At 35.1% G+C, this 17,797-nt stretch overlaps 1 protein-coding gene and 1 long non-coding RNA gene across 2 annotated transcripts in view; one reads left to right on the top strand and one right to left on the bottom strand.

Annotated features, from left to right (window-relative positions):
* LOC107593170 (solute carrier organic anion transporter family member 2A1-like) overlaps nt 1–13,951 on the bottom strand; it is an 18,489-nt gene extending 4,538 nt beyond the window's left edge. The window contains exons 1-9 of the mRNA XM_016282786.1: nt 13,864–13,951; nt 8,762–8,899; nt 7,254–7,416; nt 4,983–5,198; nt 4,797–4,895; nt 4,554–4,690; nt 3,066–3,141; nt 984–1,148; nt 637–829 (exon numbers count right to left, since the gene is read on the bottom strand). Coding sequence (XP_016138272.1) covers nt 637–829; nt 984–1,148; nt 3,066–3,141; nt 4,554–4,690; nt 4,797–4,895; nt 4,983–5,198; nt 7,254–7,416; nt 8,762–8,899; nt 13,864–13,872 — 1,196 coding nt within the window. The 5' untranslated portion in view covers nt 13,873–13,951. The remainder of the gene's footprint in view (nt 1–636; nt 830–983; nt 1,149–3,065; nt 3,142–4,553; nt 4,691–4,796; nt 4,896–4,982; nt 5,199–7,253; nt 7,417–8,761; nt 8,900–13,863) is intronic.
* LOC107593171 (uncharacterized) lies at nt 10,090–11,898 on the top strand. The gene is made up of 2 exons (XR_001610059.1): nt 10,090–10,162; nt 10,487–11,898. It is a non-coding gene; the product is annotated as an uncharacterized lncRNA (long non-coding RNA).
* Nucleotides 13,952–17,797: the final 3,846 nt, after the last annotated feature.

Raw genomic sequence — 17,797 nt, 5'->3', positions numbered from 1 at the left:
ATATATATATATATATATATATATATATTTCTGGACAATATAAGCAGGCTTTATTTAGATTGAAAATATTTGTAAGTGTAATATATGTATAATATATATGTATGTAAATATATTTTAAATTCTATATTAACAATATATTTTGGTCTTTTTTGTTTGTATTTTGAAAAAAAATGATCTTAAGTAATGGAAAGTGTTTCTGTATGTCAAACAGTAGAGTATGCGGCAAACCACACTCATGGGTTCATGGGTTCGATTCTAAGGGGATACTTGATTCAATAAAATGTATACTTCGAAGGCAATGTAAAGTGCTTTGGAAGTGTCAGCCAAATGCATAACTTTAGGATGAGGGAAATTGCCAAAAATTTACTTATCACGATACCTTTAAGCAAGACAGTTAAGCTCAAGTTTCTCCAGAAGGACTGTTTGTGCAATCAGTCTTCAGAGAGTTAATTATTTAAACCGAGAATATTCCAAAAACATGGAAGCAATCACAAATGAGAACACTCTGTTTTGTGGTTTCTCACCTACCCAGGCCAGTTCTGATTTATTTATTTATTTAACTCTATGTAGGAATGTAAAAAAAATAAAAAATCTGCAAGAGTCAGTTAAATCAAAAGAACATGCTGTAAAACTCACCCATTAATGGCATAAACACCAGCAACATCTTGTGTGGGGCAGCCCATGAAGAAGAGGGGTATACAGCAGAAGATGGAGATGGTGAGCATTACAACAGAGAAGCGTGGAATGGCTCTGAACGACAACCCCCAACGTTTCATGATCAGACCCCCGAGCACCATCCCCACAGCAATGGATGGCAGGTTTAAAGCACCTGAGAGAAAACAAAGATTTATTCAAAGAAAAGGTATGAAAACATCTATTCCAAATACAATACTGTACACATGAATGTCTGAGACTATTGCCACATTTCTCTGAAACCTGTAGTACTCATATATAATGGATTCTATTCAATTATGTTGACTGACCAATAAGAAGGCTGCTGTAGGCCACAGAGGCACTGTACTGCCTCTCAAGAAATTTGCTGAGGAAGGTGGCAAGTCCAGCAATTACGGAGGAGAAACAGCATTGGGTCAGAACCAGCAGCATGAAGACTGGACTCAGCAGCAGCCTAGCGAACATCTTAGGGAACACTGCAAAAATACAATTCCAATTTAACCTTTTGGTAACACTTTAGTATAGGGACCAATTCTCACTATTAACTAGTTGCTTAATAGCATACCAATTATTAACATATTGGCTGTTTATTAGTACTTATAAAGCACATATTCTTAATGACCATATTCTACATTCCAGATCCTACCCAATACCTTAAAAATACTTTACTAACTATTAATAAGCAGCAAATTAGGAGTTTGAGGCAAAAGTCATAGTTAATGGTTTGTTAATAGCAAGAATTGGACCTTAAAATAAAGTGTGACCAACCTTTTATGTTTGCAAACGTAAACATAATTTGTTTGACCAATATATGAGCATATGTCCTATATACACCATATACACTATATGGACAAAAGTATCGGGACGCCTGACAATTATACAATCAGAGACTTTAATGACATTGGATTCTAAATACATATGGAGTTGGTCTCACTTTTGCAGCTATATCAGCTTCTACTCTTCTGGGAAGGCTTTCCGTTAGATTTTGGAGTGTTTGTGTGGGATTTTTTGCCCGTTCATACAGTAGAGCGTTTGAGAGGTCAGGCACTGATTTGATGAGAAGGCCTGGCCCACAATCTCCATTCCAGTTCATTCCAGCGTGTCTGATGGGGTTGAGGTCAGAGCTCTGTGCAGGCCAATCAAGTTCTTCTACACCAAACTCATCCAACCATGTCTTTATGGTCATGCAGGAATAGAAAAGGACCTTACCAAAACTGGCAATGTCCTTCTGGCATCAGACTTAAAACCAGAGAAGCGTGTTTCGTCACTTCGCAGAACAGGTTTCCACTGCTCCAGAGTCCAGTGGTGGTGTGCTTTACACCACTCCATCCAGCGTTCCACTGAGCTCTTCAGAACAACCCATCCCCCCCCACTAATGTTTGAAAATGCAGACTGCATGGCTAGATGCTTGATTTTATACACCTGTGACAATTGGTCTGATTGTAACACCTGATTTCAGTAATTTAGAGGTGTGTCCCAATACTTTTGTACATATAGTGTATGTGCGTGTGAGTGTGTGCACCTGGTATTCCCTACATCAGGGATCCTCAAATCTGGCCCACGAGATCCACTTTCCTGCAGAGTTTAGCTCTAACCCTAATCAAACACACCTGAGCATGCTAATCAATGTCTTCAGGATCATTAGAAAATCACAGGTAGGTGAGTTTGATCAGGGTTGGAGCTAAACTCTGCAGTGCATTGGCCCTCCAGGGCAAGACTTGAGGAACCTTGCCCTACATTATGGGGACCAAATGTCCCCACAATTATTGTAATACCAGTACATTTTGACCTTGGGGGACATTTTTTAGGAAACAAGCTTAAATATCATACAGAATGAAGTTTTTTTGAAAATCAAAATATGCTGAAATTTTTGTGTGAAGGGTAGGTTTAGGGTAAGGGGAAAGAAAATACAGTTTGTACATCATAAAAACCATTATGTCTATGGAATGTCCCCACAAAACATGGAAACCAGTGTGTGTGTGAACTCAATCTAAACACTCTCAAAAATAAAAGTAGATTGTCCAAGTGAACAATTATTTTGAAACAGAAAATCAATTTAGCCGTAAATACACTTGAATGAAGACATGATCATGCATTAACCAGCTGCTTACAAATCATGCCCTGGAGGCCAGTATATTCATAAGAACAAGTCAGATCCTGTTACATTAACAACCTGAGCATGATGTATGACTCAAGAGACAAGACATTGACAAACAGCACACGTACGACTTGACAACAGGCACAGGACTGCAGAAATGTTAATTGCCCTAGTCAACTTTATTTCTTAATTGTAGGTAAAGTATTTAAATGGCTATAACTATACAAATAAAATGGCCTTACTATACTAATACTAATGGGTAAGTCTCATAATGAATCAATTAGAGTGGACTCACTTTTAAAGAAATCCAACATGGAGCCCTCTGATTTCATGGGGTCTTCTTTCAAGATGTCACCTTCCAATTCAAAAGGCTGCAAAAGAAGATTTTCAAATTGGTCTGTTTGTTTTGTAAAAAAAAAAGAAAAAAAAAGTATTTTTACAGTAATTAATTATTCATCTGCTTATATTTTTGAACCAAGAAAGGTTTTTGTCACTTATTCTACCACTATTTTTACATATTTTTTTTAAAAGATGGCGGCATATGGTGATGAGATTTCAGGAATATGGTAACAGTCTCAGCTTCTCACTGTGAATGTAGAAGAATTGCATCAGATTAAAAAAACAATGTGTAGTAGTTTCACACACAGATTATCTAAACTGATCGTGACAGGATGGCAGCTAATTGTGTTATTGGGATTTCTCCCTAAACACTGTCAGAATACAGTAGAGAAGGAATATACAAAATAACCATTAGTTATTAATTATTAAACACAGTGAGACAAACATGCTAAAGAAAAGCAAAAATAAAAAAGTTTATGTACCGATTGGATTGGACTGGATTAATGAATGGATAATAGAGGATGATTACGTTGCATTTGTTGCATCTAATGAACTACCACCACTGTCAGGCAGAAGACCTGTCACACTGATAGTCTTGACATAATAGACATATTTTGCTCATCGTGCACATGATAAATGTAGTAGTCATTTTTTCTTTCTGCTGTGGGTAGCTCAGACTTGATTTAAATTAGGGAAATTACCTAAAGTTCCCAAACATGTTTTTAGAGTTTGATTGATGGAGATATAATGGTTGTGACACAGAAAATACAAGATTTTAAGATTAGGGCCCATTTGATCTTCTTTACAAAAAGTAGGAATACTGTACAGCTGTAAAACCTTATAAAAGAGGTATACTACAGGTATATATATATATATATATATATATATATATATATATATATATATATATATATATATATATATATATATATATATATATATATATATATATATTACTGTTCAAAAGTTTAGGGGATTTAAAAAAAAAAAGTGATCAAACATGACAGTAATGCCAAACAAAGAAAAAGAAAAGTTGTTCTTTTGAACTTTCAATTCATTAAAGATTACTGAAAAAAAATGCATCCCCTCCCATATATAAAATACAATATTTATATTAAAACACTGATAAAAATAAGAAAATAAAAATAAGAAATGTTTATTTAGCACCAAATCAGCTTATTAGAATGATTTCTGAAGGATTATGTGACACTGGAGACTGGAGTGATGGCTACTGAAAATTCAGCTTTTCCATAACAGGAATCAATTACATTTTAAATTATATAAAAAATAAAAACCAGTTATTTTAAAATGTATTTTAAAACATAAAACTCTTATTTTAAAATGTAATAATATTATTCAATATTTTCTGTATTTTTGATCAAATGTCTCAGGAATCAGTGCCATACATATGCTCATTTGTTATTAATACAAAAGTGTGATTAACCTTCTCTACACGAAGTGCTCTGGGAAAGAAGAAGTAAGGGATTGAGGTGAGAGCAAGACCTCCAGAAGTGATGAGCAGACCCATCCACCATGCACCGACCCATCGAGGGTCAGTAGAGGTCAACTCCAATGCCTCCCCTAGACGAAAGAAACTGCATAATATGTAACACTGCAGCGGACCACACTGAACAATAACATAAAGAAAAGGAATCATTTCTTGCTGTGATTTAAAAGGTAAACAAACCTGTGCTGGCTCTGTCCACATCCACATAAATCCGCAAAACCACAGAGCCCAGGAGGTATCCAAAGGACGGCCCAAACACTGACACAGCAAAGAGAATAGCTGGAACATGCAACAACAGGAACCTCATTAATCTTTACAGTTCTTTAAAGTTCAAATAACGTTATGAAAAACATGAAAAAAATGTACCAATATAGAGAGCAGAGTTCCCAACCCCTGCAAAGTCATCTATATAAGATATTCCAAAAGGTTGGATGGGGACAGAACCGATTCCAAACAGCAGCTGGGCCGTAGCCATTAACACCCAAAATTTACTGGTGTCCACAAGCTTCCGTGAATCCTCCTGACCACAAGCCTCAGCATCCGTTGCATTCGCATGCAAATGACACATGTCCTGTTTGCTCGCTGTGGGATTGAGACAAAGAAATACACCATATTCATCCTAACCACCAGTTCACATCATCCGTCCAAAAATCCGTGTTTAGAAACTTTCATAAAAGTTTACTGGAATGATGAAAACATAACATTCTGCATTTTTAAGTGTGAACTTGAGGGGTGAATGTGCTCCTGACGGTTAATTGTTCATCATTTACTCACATCATAATGTTTCAAACTTTTATGAACACAAATAGAGTTAAGTATATTGTACAAATTGCTCTTATCTAATGCTGTCAAACGATTAATCGTGATTAATCGCATCTAAAATAAAAGTTTGTTTAATATAATATATGTGTACTGTGTATATTTATTATGTATATATAAATACACACACATGTATGTATATTTCTAAGAAAAATATGTTATGTTTATATATTAAATAAATGTATATATAATATAAATTCTGAATATAAATATACACATGTAAATATTTTCAAAATATATACCGTATGTGTGCGTATTTATATACAGGTGCATCTCAATAAATTAGAATGTCGTGGAAAAGTTCATTTATTTCAGTAATTCAACTCAAATTGTGAAACTCGTGTATTAAATAAATCCAATGCACACAGACTGAAGTAATTTAAGTCTTTGGTTCTTTTAATTGGGATGATTTTGGCTCACATTTAACAAAAACCCACCAATTCACTTCTCAACAAACTAGAATATAGTGACATGCCAATCAGCTAATCAACTCAAAACACCTGCAAAGGTTTCCTGAGCCTTCAAAATGGTCTCTCAGTTTGGTTCACTAGGCTACACAATCATGGGGAAGACTGCTGATTTTTTTATTGGTCTTATGAAGTATTCTAATTTGTTGAGATAGTGATTTGGTGGGTTTTTGTTAAATGTGAGCCAAAATCATCACAATTAAAAGAACCAAAGACTTAAACTACTTCAGTCTGTGTGCATTGAATTTATTTAATACACGAGTTTCACAATTTCATTTTGAATTACTGAAATAAATTAACTTTTCCATGACAATCTAATTTACTGAGATGCACCTGTATATACATAATAAATGTACACAGCACACACACACACATATATATATTATGTAAACAAAAACCTTTATTTTGGATGCGATTAATTGTTTGACAGCACTACTCTTATCCATACAACAAAGTGGATGTAGACCATAAACAGACAAGACACCATTCACTTTAATTGTATGCAAATAAGAAGCTTGGACCAACTACGATACAACTCCTTTTGTTTTAGTCAAAACAGGTTTGGAGCGTCATGAAGGTGAGTAAAAGAAAAAAAAATGAGTGAGCTATGCATTGAAGGTCTTATGTAAGTGGCTGCATATTTCATTTAAGCTTTGCATAGCATTGCAATGTGTATGGCCAAATGACAGCATCTGCAGGAAGAAGCAGGGGAAGTGAGAGAATGAAGCAAAAATAAAAGGTCCAAGGAAGTCAAGGGAGAGATAACGGTTATCTCTTGGAGTAAATTCCAGTTGATTTTCTCTTCAGAGAGAAATCAGGCAGCTTTATCTTAACAGTATCTCCCTGTTACTTTGTCCTCATCTCTTTCGCCTTTTCTCTCTCTCCATTCCCTTTTCAACTTCAATCCGTTCATTTCTTCATGATTTTTTCCTCAAACTAATACTAAACCCTGTCTAAGAAGGGAGACTAGGGTCAAAATGGAGTCTCTCTGCAGTAACTTCCTGTAGACCTGCCTACCCTGTTATGTCTAAGCTGATGTTTATCATCCAGCTGTGTTATTTTAGATCCCCTCTTTGTTGTGTCTGGTTTTCTTCAAAATGTCCTGAGCCTTTTTAAATGAATATGGTGATATTATCATTTTGATGAGCTTAGAGTCTAAGATCCTTTACTCTGGGGCATGAAACAATATTAACATGCAGAAAGAAAAAAAACTAAGACAGAAAATGAGGAGAAAAAGAATGCAGAGCTCATTCCAAAAGATGTGTAAGATTTCCAAATACATTCACATTAATTGGTTTCATGTGGTTCTATCGAGATGAGTAGGGATGCTAATGGCTTGAATGACACTTACCATGCAGGACAGAGTCAAAGGTGTAGGGCTGGGACAGGAAGTGAGGTAGAGCTAAGATCATGGCACTGATGGACATTAGCAGGCCGCCCAGTCCAATGAAGCGAGGTCGGTGAACCCGACTACCCATGTAACTAACAAATGCTATAAGCACTGTGTTCCCTACCTAATAAAAAAAGGGAAAGAAAAACAAGTCACATACATTTGGTATTACGTGTATATACCTACAGTAATATACAGTATTCAGCCCCTTCCTTGTTGACCAGCATACTGTATACTGTAGTCATATGTTGTGTCTAGCTTAACAAGTTTAAGCTTCCCTGAATAATCAGCCTCATCAGAAAGTCCATATCGGTTGCAGGGTAATTGTTGTTAATTTATCATATCTCATTTTTGTTTGACCTTAAAGTACTAACATAACTAAAACAAAATAAACTAAAACTAATAAATACAATTAATATAACCTATATAGACAATGGCAAAAACACAACAAAATTACTAAAACTTTAACTAAAATTAAAGTGAAAAGAGAAGATAGAAAAATAAAATCTAATTTAAAACACTAACGCAAATGTAAGGGTCAATTTTTTGAAATTCTGGTTTATACATCATCTGAAAGCTGCCTAAATAAGCTTTCCATTAATGTATGGTTTGTTAGGACAATATTTGGCCGAGATACAACTATTAAAAATCTGGAATCTGAGGGTGCCAAAAAATCGAAATATTGAGGAAATCGCCTTTAAAGTTGTCCAAATAAAGTCCTTAGCAATGCATATTATTAATCAAAAATGAAGTTTTGATATATTTATGGTAGGAAATTTACAAAATATCTTCATGGAACATGATCTTTACTTAATATCCTAATGATTTTTGGCATAAAAGAAAAATCTATAATTTTGACCTATACAATGAATTTTTGGCTATTGCTACAAATATACCCCAGCGACTTAAGACTGGTTTTGTGCTCCAGGGTCACAGATTATAATAGTATATCAATGATACTAAAATAACACTGATTGGTTATTTAACTTTTTTTTTTTTTTTTTGCTGATAACAGAATGGCTGTTCTGTACATAAGCCTGAATAAGCATTCATTTTGATCTAAGCTGGTCTGGATTGACCGTTTTACTGTTAATAATTTCATGATTCATTATTATAAAAATACCTCATATATGACATAATGAGGCATGTAATAATGGTATCATATTGGTTTATTAGCCAATATTAGATACCTGTAGATTGGATATTATGTTGTACATGCTTTTTCCCCCTATTTTTACATTTATATTACCTTTGCTGTCATTTAACACTCACTTAAAATTAGTTTTTAAAAATACTAATAATTTACCACTCTTATATAGTTTCAAAATAAATCTCTTCTTTGTTTTCATACTGAACATTATGAAGCTGTGATGCCTAATTTCACTTGTAGCATTAGAGACTGGTTTTAGTTTTTAGGGTTTTTTTCTATTAAGACAAAATACGTAGAATTTAAATATCGGTTATGTGACCTCGTGAAGGGAAGAGATGGTTCCTGAGGAGAAGCTGTTCAGGCCATAGCGTCTCTCGATTGTGGTGATGGTGCTCTTGAAGTAAGAGCTATACAAGAGCTGAGTGAGCTGGAGCAGGCCATGACACAAAACAAAGACCTACAGGAAGAGAGAGCAACAAAGTGTACAAGAACTGTCATACATAAGGGTCACGATTACAGTGTACCAATTATAATTTTCACGTGTACTAAAAATTCTCATATGATTTAAGGAACTTGATGTTCTATAATCTAAACAGGAGCATTCATCAGTATGTTGTTACTGTGTCACATGGGAGTAAAAAAAAAAAAAGCACATTTGGAGCTGAACAACTCTTTAAAAATTAGAGCTCCCTTCTATATCTCTACAGACAGTGAGACCTGGGACTTTTGATCTTCACTGCCTCACCTCAGCACACGAAGGTTAACCACACTGATTTCACAATATATCTAAATTCACTTGTGTTTGGTTTGTAACATGTCCCTAATCAGAAAAAAAGGGAAAAGGCAATACAGTTTAATCCAAAACGTAGAGCTCCTAAAAACACCTTCAAGATTTACACAGTTGTCTTCATCCGGCTATCAAAAGCAGCCATTGCCCCAAAAGCTCCTTATTGTGCAAATAAGTGATCAAACAAAGACAGAAAGATGCCCTTGCTACGTTTCTGGACCTGGGAATATTGCAGTTGCATTGCTGTCTACGGAGGGTCCGCGAGCTCTCAGATTTGATCAAAAATAACTTAATTTGTGTTCCGAAGATGAACGAAGGTCTTACGGGTTTGGAACGACATGAGGGTGAGTAATTAATGACAGAATTTTCATTTTTGGGTGAACTGACCCTTTAAGATTACTGGTTATGGGCAGCCAAATAGGCTACTCCAATGCAAAATGAAACTACACAACAGAACGTATTGAACTTAATTGAAATGTGTCATTTCTGTCCCACTAGTGGTAACAAATGGAAGTGCAACCTTAATATCAATCATAAACAAAATATTTGTATAACTAATCTCAGTATTCTTTTTTTTTTTTTTTTTGCACAGTACACTGCAGTACCTGTCCTTTTTATCTATATTTTAAATAAACACTTAATTTATATAGGGATAAATCAACATTTTCCAACTCAGTTGAAATATGTGTAAAATGTATTAATTATCCTCCCAGCAAATGTTTAAAAAAAATCCTAGAATCACCAATGACTCTTAAACTTAGAAGAAAAAAAATCAAGAATTCCTTGATTTTTTTTTTGAAATGAAAACATTTTCAATTCATGTTTATATTTGCATGCCTAATATAAATCTTTTTCCATCTGGCAGATCTTAGAAAGTTTCGTACATATAAAGGAAACTCTGTGAGAGACCTACTTAGAGCACTGAGAAATAAAGTAAGTGTTTAGAATTTAATGTGTTTTTACATATGCATACAAAAGTCACTAATCACACAAAAAACTATTAATATTGTGCTGATAGGATAATATAAAATACACTATCATTCAAAAGGGGTCTGTAAGATTTTTAAAACGTTTTTGAAAGATTAAAAAAAATATATATATATTAAAAACAGTAAAATTTTGTAATGATATTACAATGTAAAATAACTGTTTTCTGTTTTGATATATTTTAAAATGTAATATAAAATAAAATATAATATAACATAACATAATATATTATAATATACTGCCTAACCTGTCTTCTAATGTTTTTAACAGAAGCATCATTATCATGAGCTCCCACCAGAGGTTCAGACAGCTCTCGGTGAAGTCCCTGATGGCTTCGTGGCATATTTTACCTCCCGTTTCCCCCGGTTACTGCTTCACACGCATTCAGCGCTTAGCATCTGTGCCCCCGAGAGACTCTTTCACCCATACTACCACCATCCATAGAGACATGCTTGTTTGTTCCTGCACTGGACTGGAGAGGAAAAGTAAGATCCTTGAGGACTCAACTAAACACTGTTGATGTAGAATTCTGCACTTCAGAACTGTGAGCACATTTCGTTGTAGAGCACTACTGACAAATTTTACCTAAACAACCTACTGGACTTGCTGAGCGAAATTTACCCAGGTTTTTTATGCCTATGCTTTTACAGAAACGGGTTTTGTAGGTCAGATTAACCAAATGAGTTACTGAGTGTAATATGGGCTTTTTCAGAGCTGCCATTGTCGCTGCTGGCTTTATGATGTGAACCAAAGAGCAAAGAAATAAAAAGACCATATTTTCTGATGAGTTAACATCAGCCAATAGATTGACAAATGTTCTACCATTTCTGTCAGTTTTATTTTAATTCTGACTTTTAACACAGAAGATTACTGAATTGCCGTCCAACTACTTATATTCTTAATAGGTAGAATTTAAATGGTATTAAAGTAAAGTATTTTCATATTAAGGACATTCTTAAAGGATAGTTCACCGCAAAATTCTGTCATCAAACTGTATATTCACACGCATGTTGTTCCAAACTCATGACTTACTTTCATCCATGGAATACAAAAGGAGAAAGTATTGAAGACGGTGCATTTTTAAATTCGGTTACAATGATTGGGGGCAGAAGCTTTTAAGTTTCTAAAAGGGGTGAAAAATTCTCTATAAATATCATAAATGTGGTCTATCTTGTGTGGGATGTTCCAGGTGTTCTGAAGCCATTCAGTAGCTTTATGTGAGATTATGACTGAGAAAAAAAACACTGAGAGTGGTCCCGGGGGCCCCCCCCTTCGGTAGAAATCTCGTTCCATGGGGGCCTCCCTGGACTGAGGGTCCCCACACAATTGCAAGCTTAGTTACAAGCTTAAAATAATGATAAAAGCCAGCACTACATCCATTGATATTTGCAGAAATATGAAGATCTTTGATAATTAGTGGACTAAAAACGAAAAATGCTAATTTATTATATTAGTCAATTTGTACACCAAGTGTACATGTATATGTATTTGTGTGACTGGGATTGGGATTTTTTTCTTTTGATTTTGCTTTGTGTGGTTTGAATCGCAGCTTTGTGCTACATTTATGGATCTTTTACAGTCCATCACACATTGCAGCTTCATCCCCATCGCTCAGTGTTACAGCTTCAAAACACTAATATTGTGTTTCCTTGAAGTATTTTACAGCCTGCTGTACACTAGTTTTGTACTGCTAGTTAAAAAAAAAACTTTTTATAAATTAAGCATTGAGGATTTTTGCTACTGGAAATTCACTCAATTCACTGAATGTGGAAATACTTGTTCCTTAGTTTTTCTACCCAATGGTAATTAAATGTATACTGATTGTTTTGCCAAAAATATCTTTGCAACTATTTGTTACTGTGGCACAGATCCAAAAACTGTTATAGTTGATTCAGATTAATGTTGTTGCAGACGTGTTTGTTGTGAATTTCCATTAAACTAAATACTTATCATTTCAGGTGGTATTGACATTATGTGTTTATTACAAGGTACTTCAAAAAATATCATGCTATTACCATTATGTATGTGCAAAAACATGGTAGTACCATGGTACTTTTATGTGTCATTTTATAACAGCGTCTACAAAACCCTTCAGACAGTGATATAATCTTGCTTTTTGTTTTGAGCACCAAAAAAAAAAAAACCTAAATAAACTGTATTTAAAATTTTTTTATATCAAATCTCAGTATTCTTTTTTTTTTTTTTTTGCACAGTACACTGCAGTACCTGTCCTTTTTATCCATATTTTAAATAAACACTTAATTTATATAGGGATAAATCAACATTTTCCAACTCAGTTGAAATATGTGTAAAATGTATTAATTATCCTCCCAGCAAATGTTTAAAAAAAAATCCTAGAATCACCAATGACTCTTAAACTTAGAAGAAAAAAAATCAAGAATTCCTTGATTTTTTTTTTTAGGTGCATACTATGCATAACAACACAGCATAAATGGCTGAAGCAGAGAGATAGTCATGTCTACTTGTTGTACTGGTCGGCAAATGCACTGATAGTAATGTTTGTCTAGAGAGTTAGCAGCGTTTGTTCACCTCTCTCTCAAGAGAGAGGCTCTTGGCGATAAGCCAAATGCAGTGGAGATAAAAGCTCATAAATTGGAACGTTTCCCTGTTTGTGTATGAGAGAGAGGCAGCTGCTCCCATATGATATAATGCTTTTTTTTTGTGCCAAGACATCATGAATACAAGCAGAGGAACGTTCGCAGAGGTCTCAGAAGCATGAAGCAATCTGATGGGGCATGTAGAGATCTGGACTGGATTTCCTAAACAAACACAAGACATAAATCCCTCTCCTCCACTCTCAACCGTTGCAGGCCAAACCACTATGCTTTCTGACGGCTTCTAGAACAGCTAATGCTCCCATTAAATCTTCAGCTTTACGGTTTGTTAGCACACATAATAGCTGCTTTTGACAGTTGCTATGATTTCTTTCTTGTTTTTTGGCGAATGGGCTTTTAATTATGGAAGTATTTCAATAGGCTGTGCCCACTCAAGCAGCCCAACTAAATGCCTTTGTTAGATGTTTGAATGGCAGCTCTGTGCCTCTTTCTGCTCCAGTGTCAGTTCCACATTCGGTTCTGCTCGAATTATTCGACACGCTTCAGCCATGTCTGGAACCTTTCACGTATAATGTTACAGGGAAGCTCAAGCAGATTGCTCTTTTTATTGTTTTCTCAAGACTCTCTGATAAACTAACACTATGAGCAATCTGTCTCCAGAGGCCATTACTCAAGAAGTGTCCCTGAGGTACAGTAGGTGTACTATGATCAGGCCATGTTACTGTATTGCTAGATAATAGGTCTTAACAAAAGTGCAAGCAATAGCATATGCACAGAATGACTGGACACGTTCCTACACAAATTACAGCTGGCAGGTTCATAGGTGTGTAATGTAATGTAGCTGCTCCACAAGCAGTCGTAAATCTTTTGCAGAGCTGGCACGCATTTGATCACTCACTGCATCGTGAATGACAAAGTAGCCTTGGGTAAGCACAAAGCATGCTGAAATATTTGTTTTGTATTGAAGCAATGTGTGAATTGTTTTTGGAATTTTGGAAGAATAATTCAAATGTAAAACAATCCTGCCATATGTGAGAGAAAATTATTGTCAGACATTTGTCATACTGTTACCTCAAGCATTTAAGCCCTGGCAGGCTGCTTTACGCGTTCTAGGTAATCAGGGGAAAAAAAGAATCAAATGCTTTTTCATGGAGGCATCAGCTTTTCATTTACTCTTTATCACATTAGTCTGGTTCTCAGCCGTTTTGTCCAATAAAATATCTGAATATGTCCCTCATATTGTGTATAATATTTCATTTGGCATGTTGAAATTATGAAAAAGTTGCTTGTTTTTTAAAAAATGTATTAACAGACACTGGGTCAATATACCGTATGAGATTAATTAACCACAAATATTGTAGAAGTTTCAAGAATGGCATGTTTTTTTTTTTTTTTATAAAAATATTTGATGAGCAAAAAATTAATTTAAAAAAATAAATATTTAGTTTACACCTTGATTTGATGTGTTTTTATATCAGGTTATTATTATTATTATTTAGAAACAACCCGGGTCCCAGGCTAGGATCAAGTGCTGGAAATATATAGTTTTACAGCATGATTTAAAGGAATAGTTCACCCAAAAAGGAAAATATTGTCATTATTTACATAAGAAAGAAACTTATACAGGTTTGGAACGACATACAGTAAATAATTACAACATTTTCCTTTTTGGGTGAACTATTCCTTTAAGTTAAGAAGCTAAATCTATGATGCTTTTGTTGTCAGATTTGACTGCATTATATTATTGAATTGTAATCTTGTCAAACAGATTTAGAGATTTTGGTCAATTCAAATTGCAAGAAAAAGCAAGATGACCGCCGAGTGAACTTAATTATGCGCCTTTAGGGGACTTTGATAGAATGCCATTAGTTTTTAATGATGTTTGAATTGCATTGACATCATAGATCTGGCTTAATGTTTTTAGGACACAGTGAGTGATTCAAACTCCACAGATAGAAAACCAGTGGTGAAAGATTCGATGAACGTGCTGAAAAGCAGATCCTGTCGTCTGTCCAGACCTGGATTTTTTCCCCCTCCTCAGCAGCTATTGTGCTGCATGAAGAGTCCTGCTGAGTAAAGAGAATCAGGGGAAAACTGACTTTGAAGTTTGATGTTTTACATGCATCTCTGCTCTGCACTGCTATCACGTGTTACAGGAGCCATTAAGCAGACATTTTCGGATTTCCTCAGGATATAAAGCTTAAACAGTCAAAAAGTACAATCCCAATGTTCCAATCATTTTTGCCCATCCTGTGCACCACAGCCACAAAAATACAAAAATAATACGACATTCAGACGCTGTTTCACTTTGGGTTGAAATGAGCACAACCCATTTCTATATTCGATGCATTTTACAAGAAAACATTTAGTGATGACAAGAATAATTTAATAATGACTACAAATAATCATATCTCTCAAGTCCAGGTTTGAGAAAACAATGAACTTGCTTGCTATGTCTGTTTTCACAGATTTTCACATTGAATGGCTTCAAATAAAACCTTGCAAATGGGACACTAAAAAAGTTAGAGGTTGTCAGCAACGATTCAATGAAATCAAGTGAAAAAATCGGGAGGATCTAATGCAAAACAGATTCAACCAATCTTTTTCCTAGTAAAGAGTCAATGAACCTTTGAATTGTGCATACTGCCAAGAGCAAATCAGTTGATGGTAGAATAAATGGAAAAATGCAAGATCAATGTGACAGTCTTATTTAATATTTTACTCATTTCAACAACTGCAATCTTACAATGACCTGTAGCCCAAATAAACAACACTCCCTCTCTGCAATTTCTAATGACAAGCTCAACAGAAATTGTTCTTTTGAAAACCCATCCTGCATTTACATGAAATAAGGCAGCTTAACAGCTAAGATGTTTCTGTTATGTAACCTGCTAATACAGAAAAGTTGGAAAAAAGGGCTAAATAGTCAAAAAGTACTGAATATTTGAAAGCAAAACCATAAAGATGTCAAAACTGCATGTCATATATCAGCATTACCTGTCAGTTCAAATCAGTTTAAATCTAAAAAAGGGGGGTTTAAGGATTGTAAACATATGCCAAGTACACTGAACAGCATGTTCTACACCTTCTTTCAACATACGTCATCACTGCCTGACTCACCCAGATGAACCAAATACACATATGCACAACCTGTCCATTTAACATTGGTCACCCAGACACAAACTCAATCCATTTAGACATACCTGTAAACTCTCACACCCTTATTGCAAACATATAAAGTCTACGTAAAAGCTGAATGTCACAGAGAAGCAGAAGTTTTAGCAGCAGCTAAGTTGATTTTGGAGTGTGTGAAGCTTCTCTCTGCTTGTACTCTCATTCACTAATAATAAATGTCCACAACAACAGATAGTTTCTAATAAGGGGGCAATTCCATTGAATGGAGTAAGGAAAACTACGCAGAGTCTTCTACATCTGTGTCATGTCAAACTGTCTATTGTAATTCCAAACAACGATTTTCTTTGGAATCGTTTCTGCTTAAGGTTGTTGTACCGTGCCAACAGTTTTCACAAATACACAAAACAGATCTGAAGTCGGTGTGAAACACTTAGGTGAGCAAATTTTCTTCTCGTCTAATATGACCAACAACCTTTGGGCTGGTTTGTCAGAGGTGACTTGCAGACAGATGGAGGAAGGAGCAGGTATGAGTCTAAAGGATTGATGCAACTCCAGACAAACTCAGATGGAATTTTCGATAATGCCTAATTGCAAAGTCAACCGATCACCGTGAATTTGAAGCGCAACAAGCAAACAACAGGTATGTTTACACGCACTAATTTTCTATTTCAGATTCTGCAATCCGGTTCATATTTTGGTTTACATTCTGAACAAAGCTGCTACAATGCCACTGAATCTACCATGGGTATAACTGTTATTTTTGACTTGTTGACAAGTATATGTCGAGTTCTTTATAAGCAATATTTAGTCAAATCAGTCTCCTTTACTGATCAGTTCATAAGATGTAAATATAGATATGCACATTTGTAAGTAGTGAACCGTATGTAAACAGATTATTTCATTAAAGGGCTCTTTTAAACATGCGGCGTGCAAGGTATGTGTGAATCTGATTGAGAAGATAGTTGCATTCAAGCATTTACATGCATAGTTTTTTCCTAATGATTGGATTGTTTCAGGTCTACACCACCCTTTTCAAACCAATTAAAATGTCATTTAGATTCAGCTCAGTCGAATTGATTTAGATGTTTACATGAAGGCTTTTCAGTCCTACTGAGGCATGAGTCCAATTACTAATGGATCATTTGGGTGCATGTAAACACAGTTAATATTGGTCAAGATCTGTGTATCATGTTAAAAGAAAAACAGAATACTCCTTGGGAAAATGAACAGATATCAATAGCAAATAAATCCATGATTCTCTGGCAAAGCCAAGATGAAATAGTTTTGACACCACAACAGTCTGTGGTCAGGGAGATCTTTATCCAAGCAATTTCCAGACACAAAAACATCATAATTAAACACTGTACTCACAGAAGACATAATGTGAGAGATGACAGAACCATATTTTTTGTCTAATATCCCCTAGATTCCACAGACATTTGTTTGAGAGTAAAACGGGAATGAATGCAGTTAATGCTGTATACTTCAACAAAGCATTGCTTCTGGCAAGCCAGCTGATATACAGTACTGCCCCCTGGGCCGAGGTCCTCATCCTCCACAGCTGCTTCAAGATGACAGAAGTCTATCTGCACTGACAGTCTCAATCAGCAAAACCGGTTTCAGCTGTCAAACACCTTGAATTAAACATCCAGCGATTCAAACAATCTGGGCTTTACAAATGAAAGACAGAAAATATACCAGCATGAAATAATGAATTAGCTCAAGTGAACGGTTTACTATATTCACAATGCAGATGAGCAGAGGATACAGGATTGGAAACAGCACGACTTTATAACCCTAAAGATGAGCACATATTGTCTTGGTGGTTTGATTTATATATATATATATATATATATATATATATATATAT

Source organism: Sinocyclocheilus grahami, unplaced genomic scaffold (genome assembly GCF_001515645.1).
Source record: "Sinocyclocheilus grahami isolate Dianchi unplaced genomic scaffold, SAMN03320097.WGS_v1.1 scaffold166.1, whole genome shotgun sequence".
Taxonomy (NCBI): Eukaryota; Metazoa; Chordata; class Actinopteri; order Cypriniformes; family Cyprinidae; genus Sinocyclocheilus; species Sinocyclocheilus grahami.
This window is presented reverse-complemented; position numbering and strand designations above follow the sequence as displayed.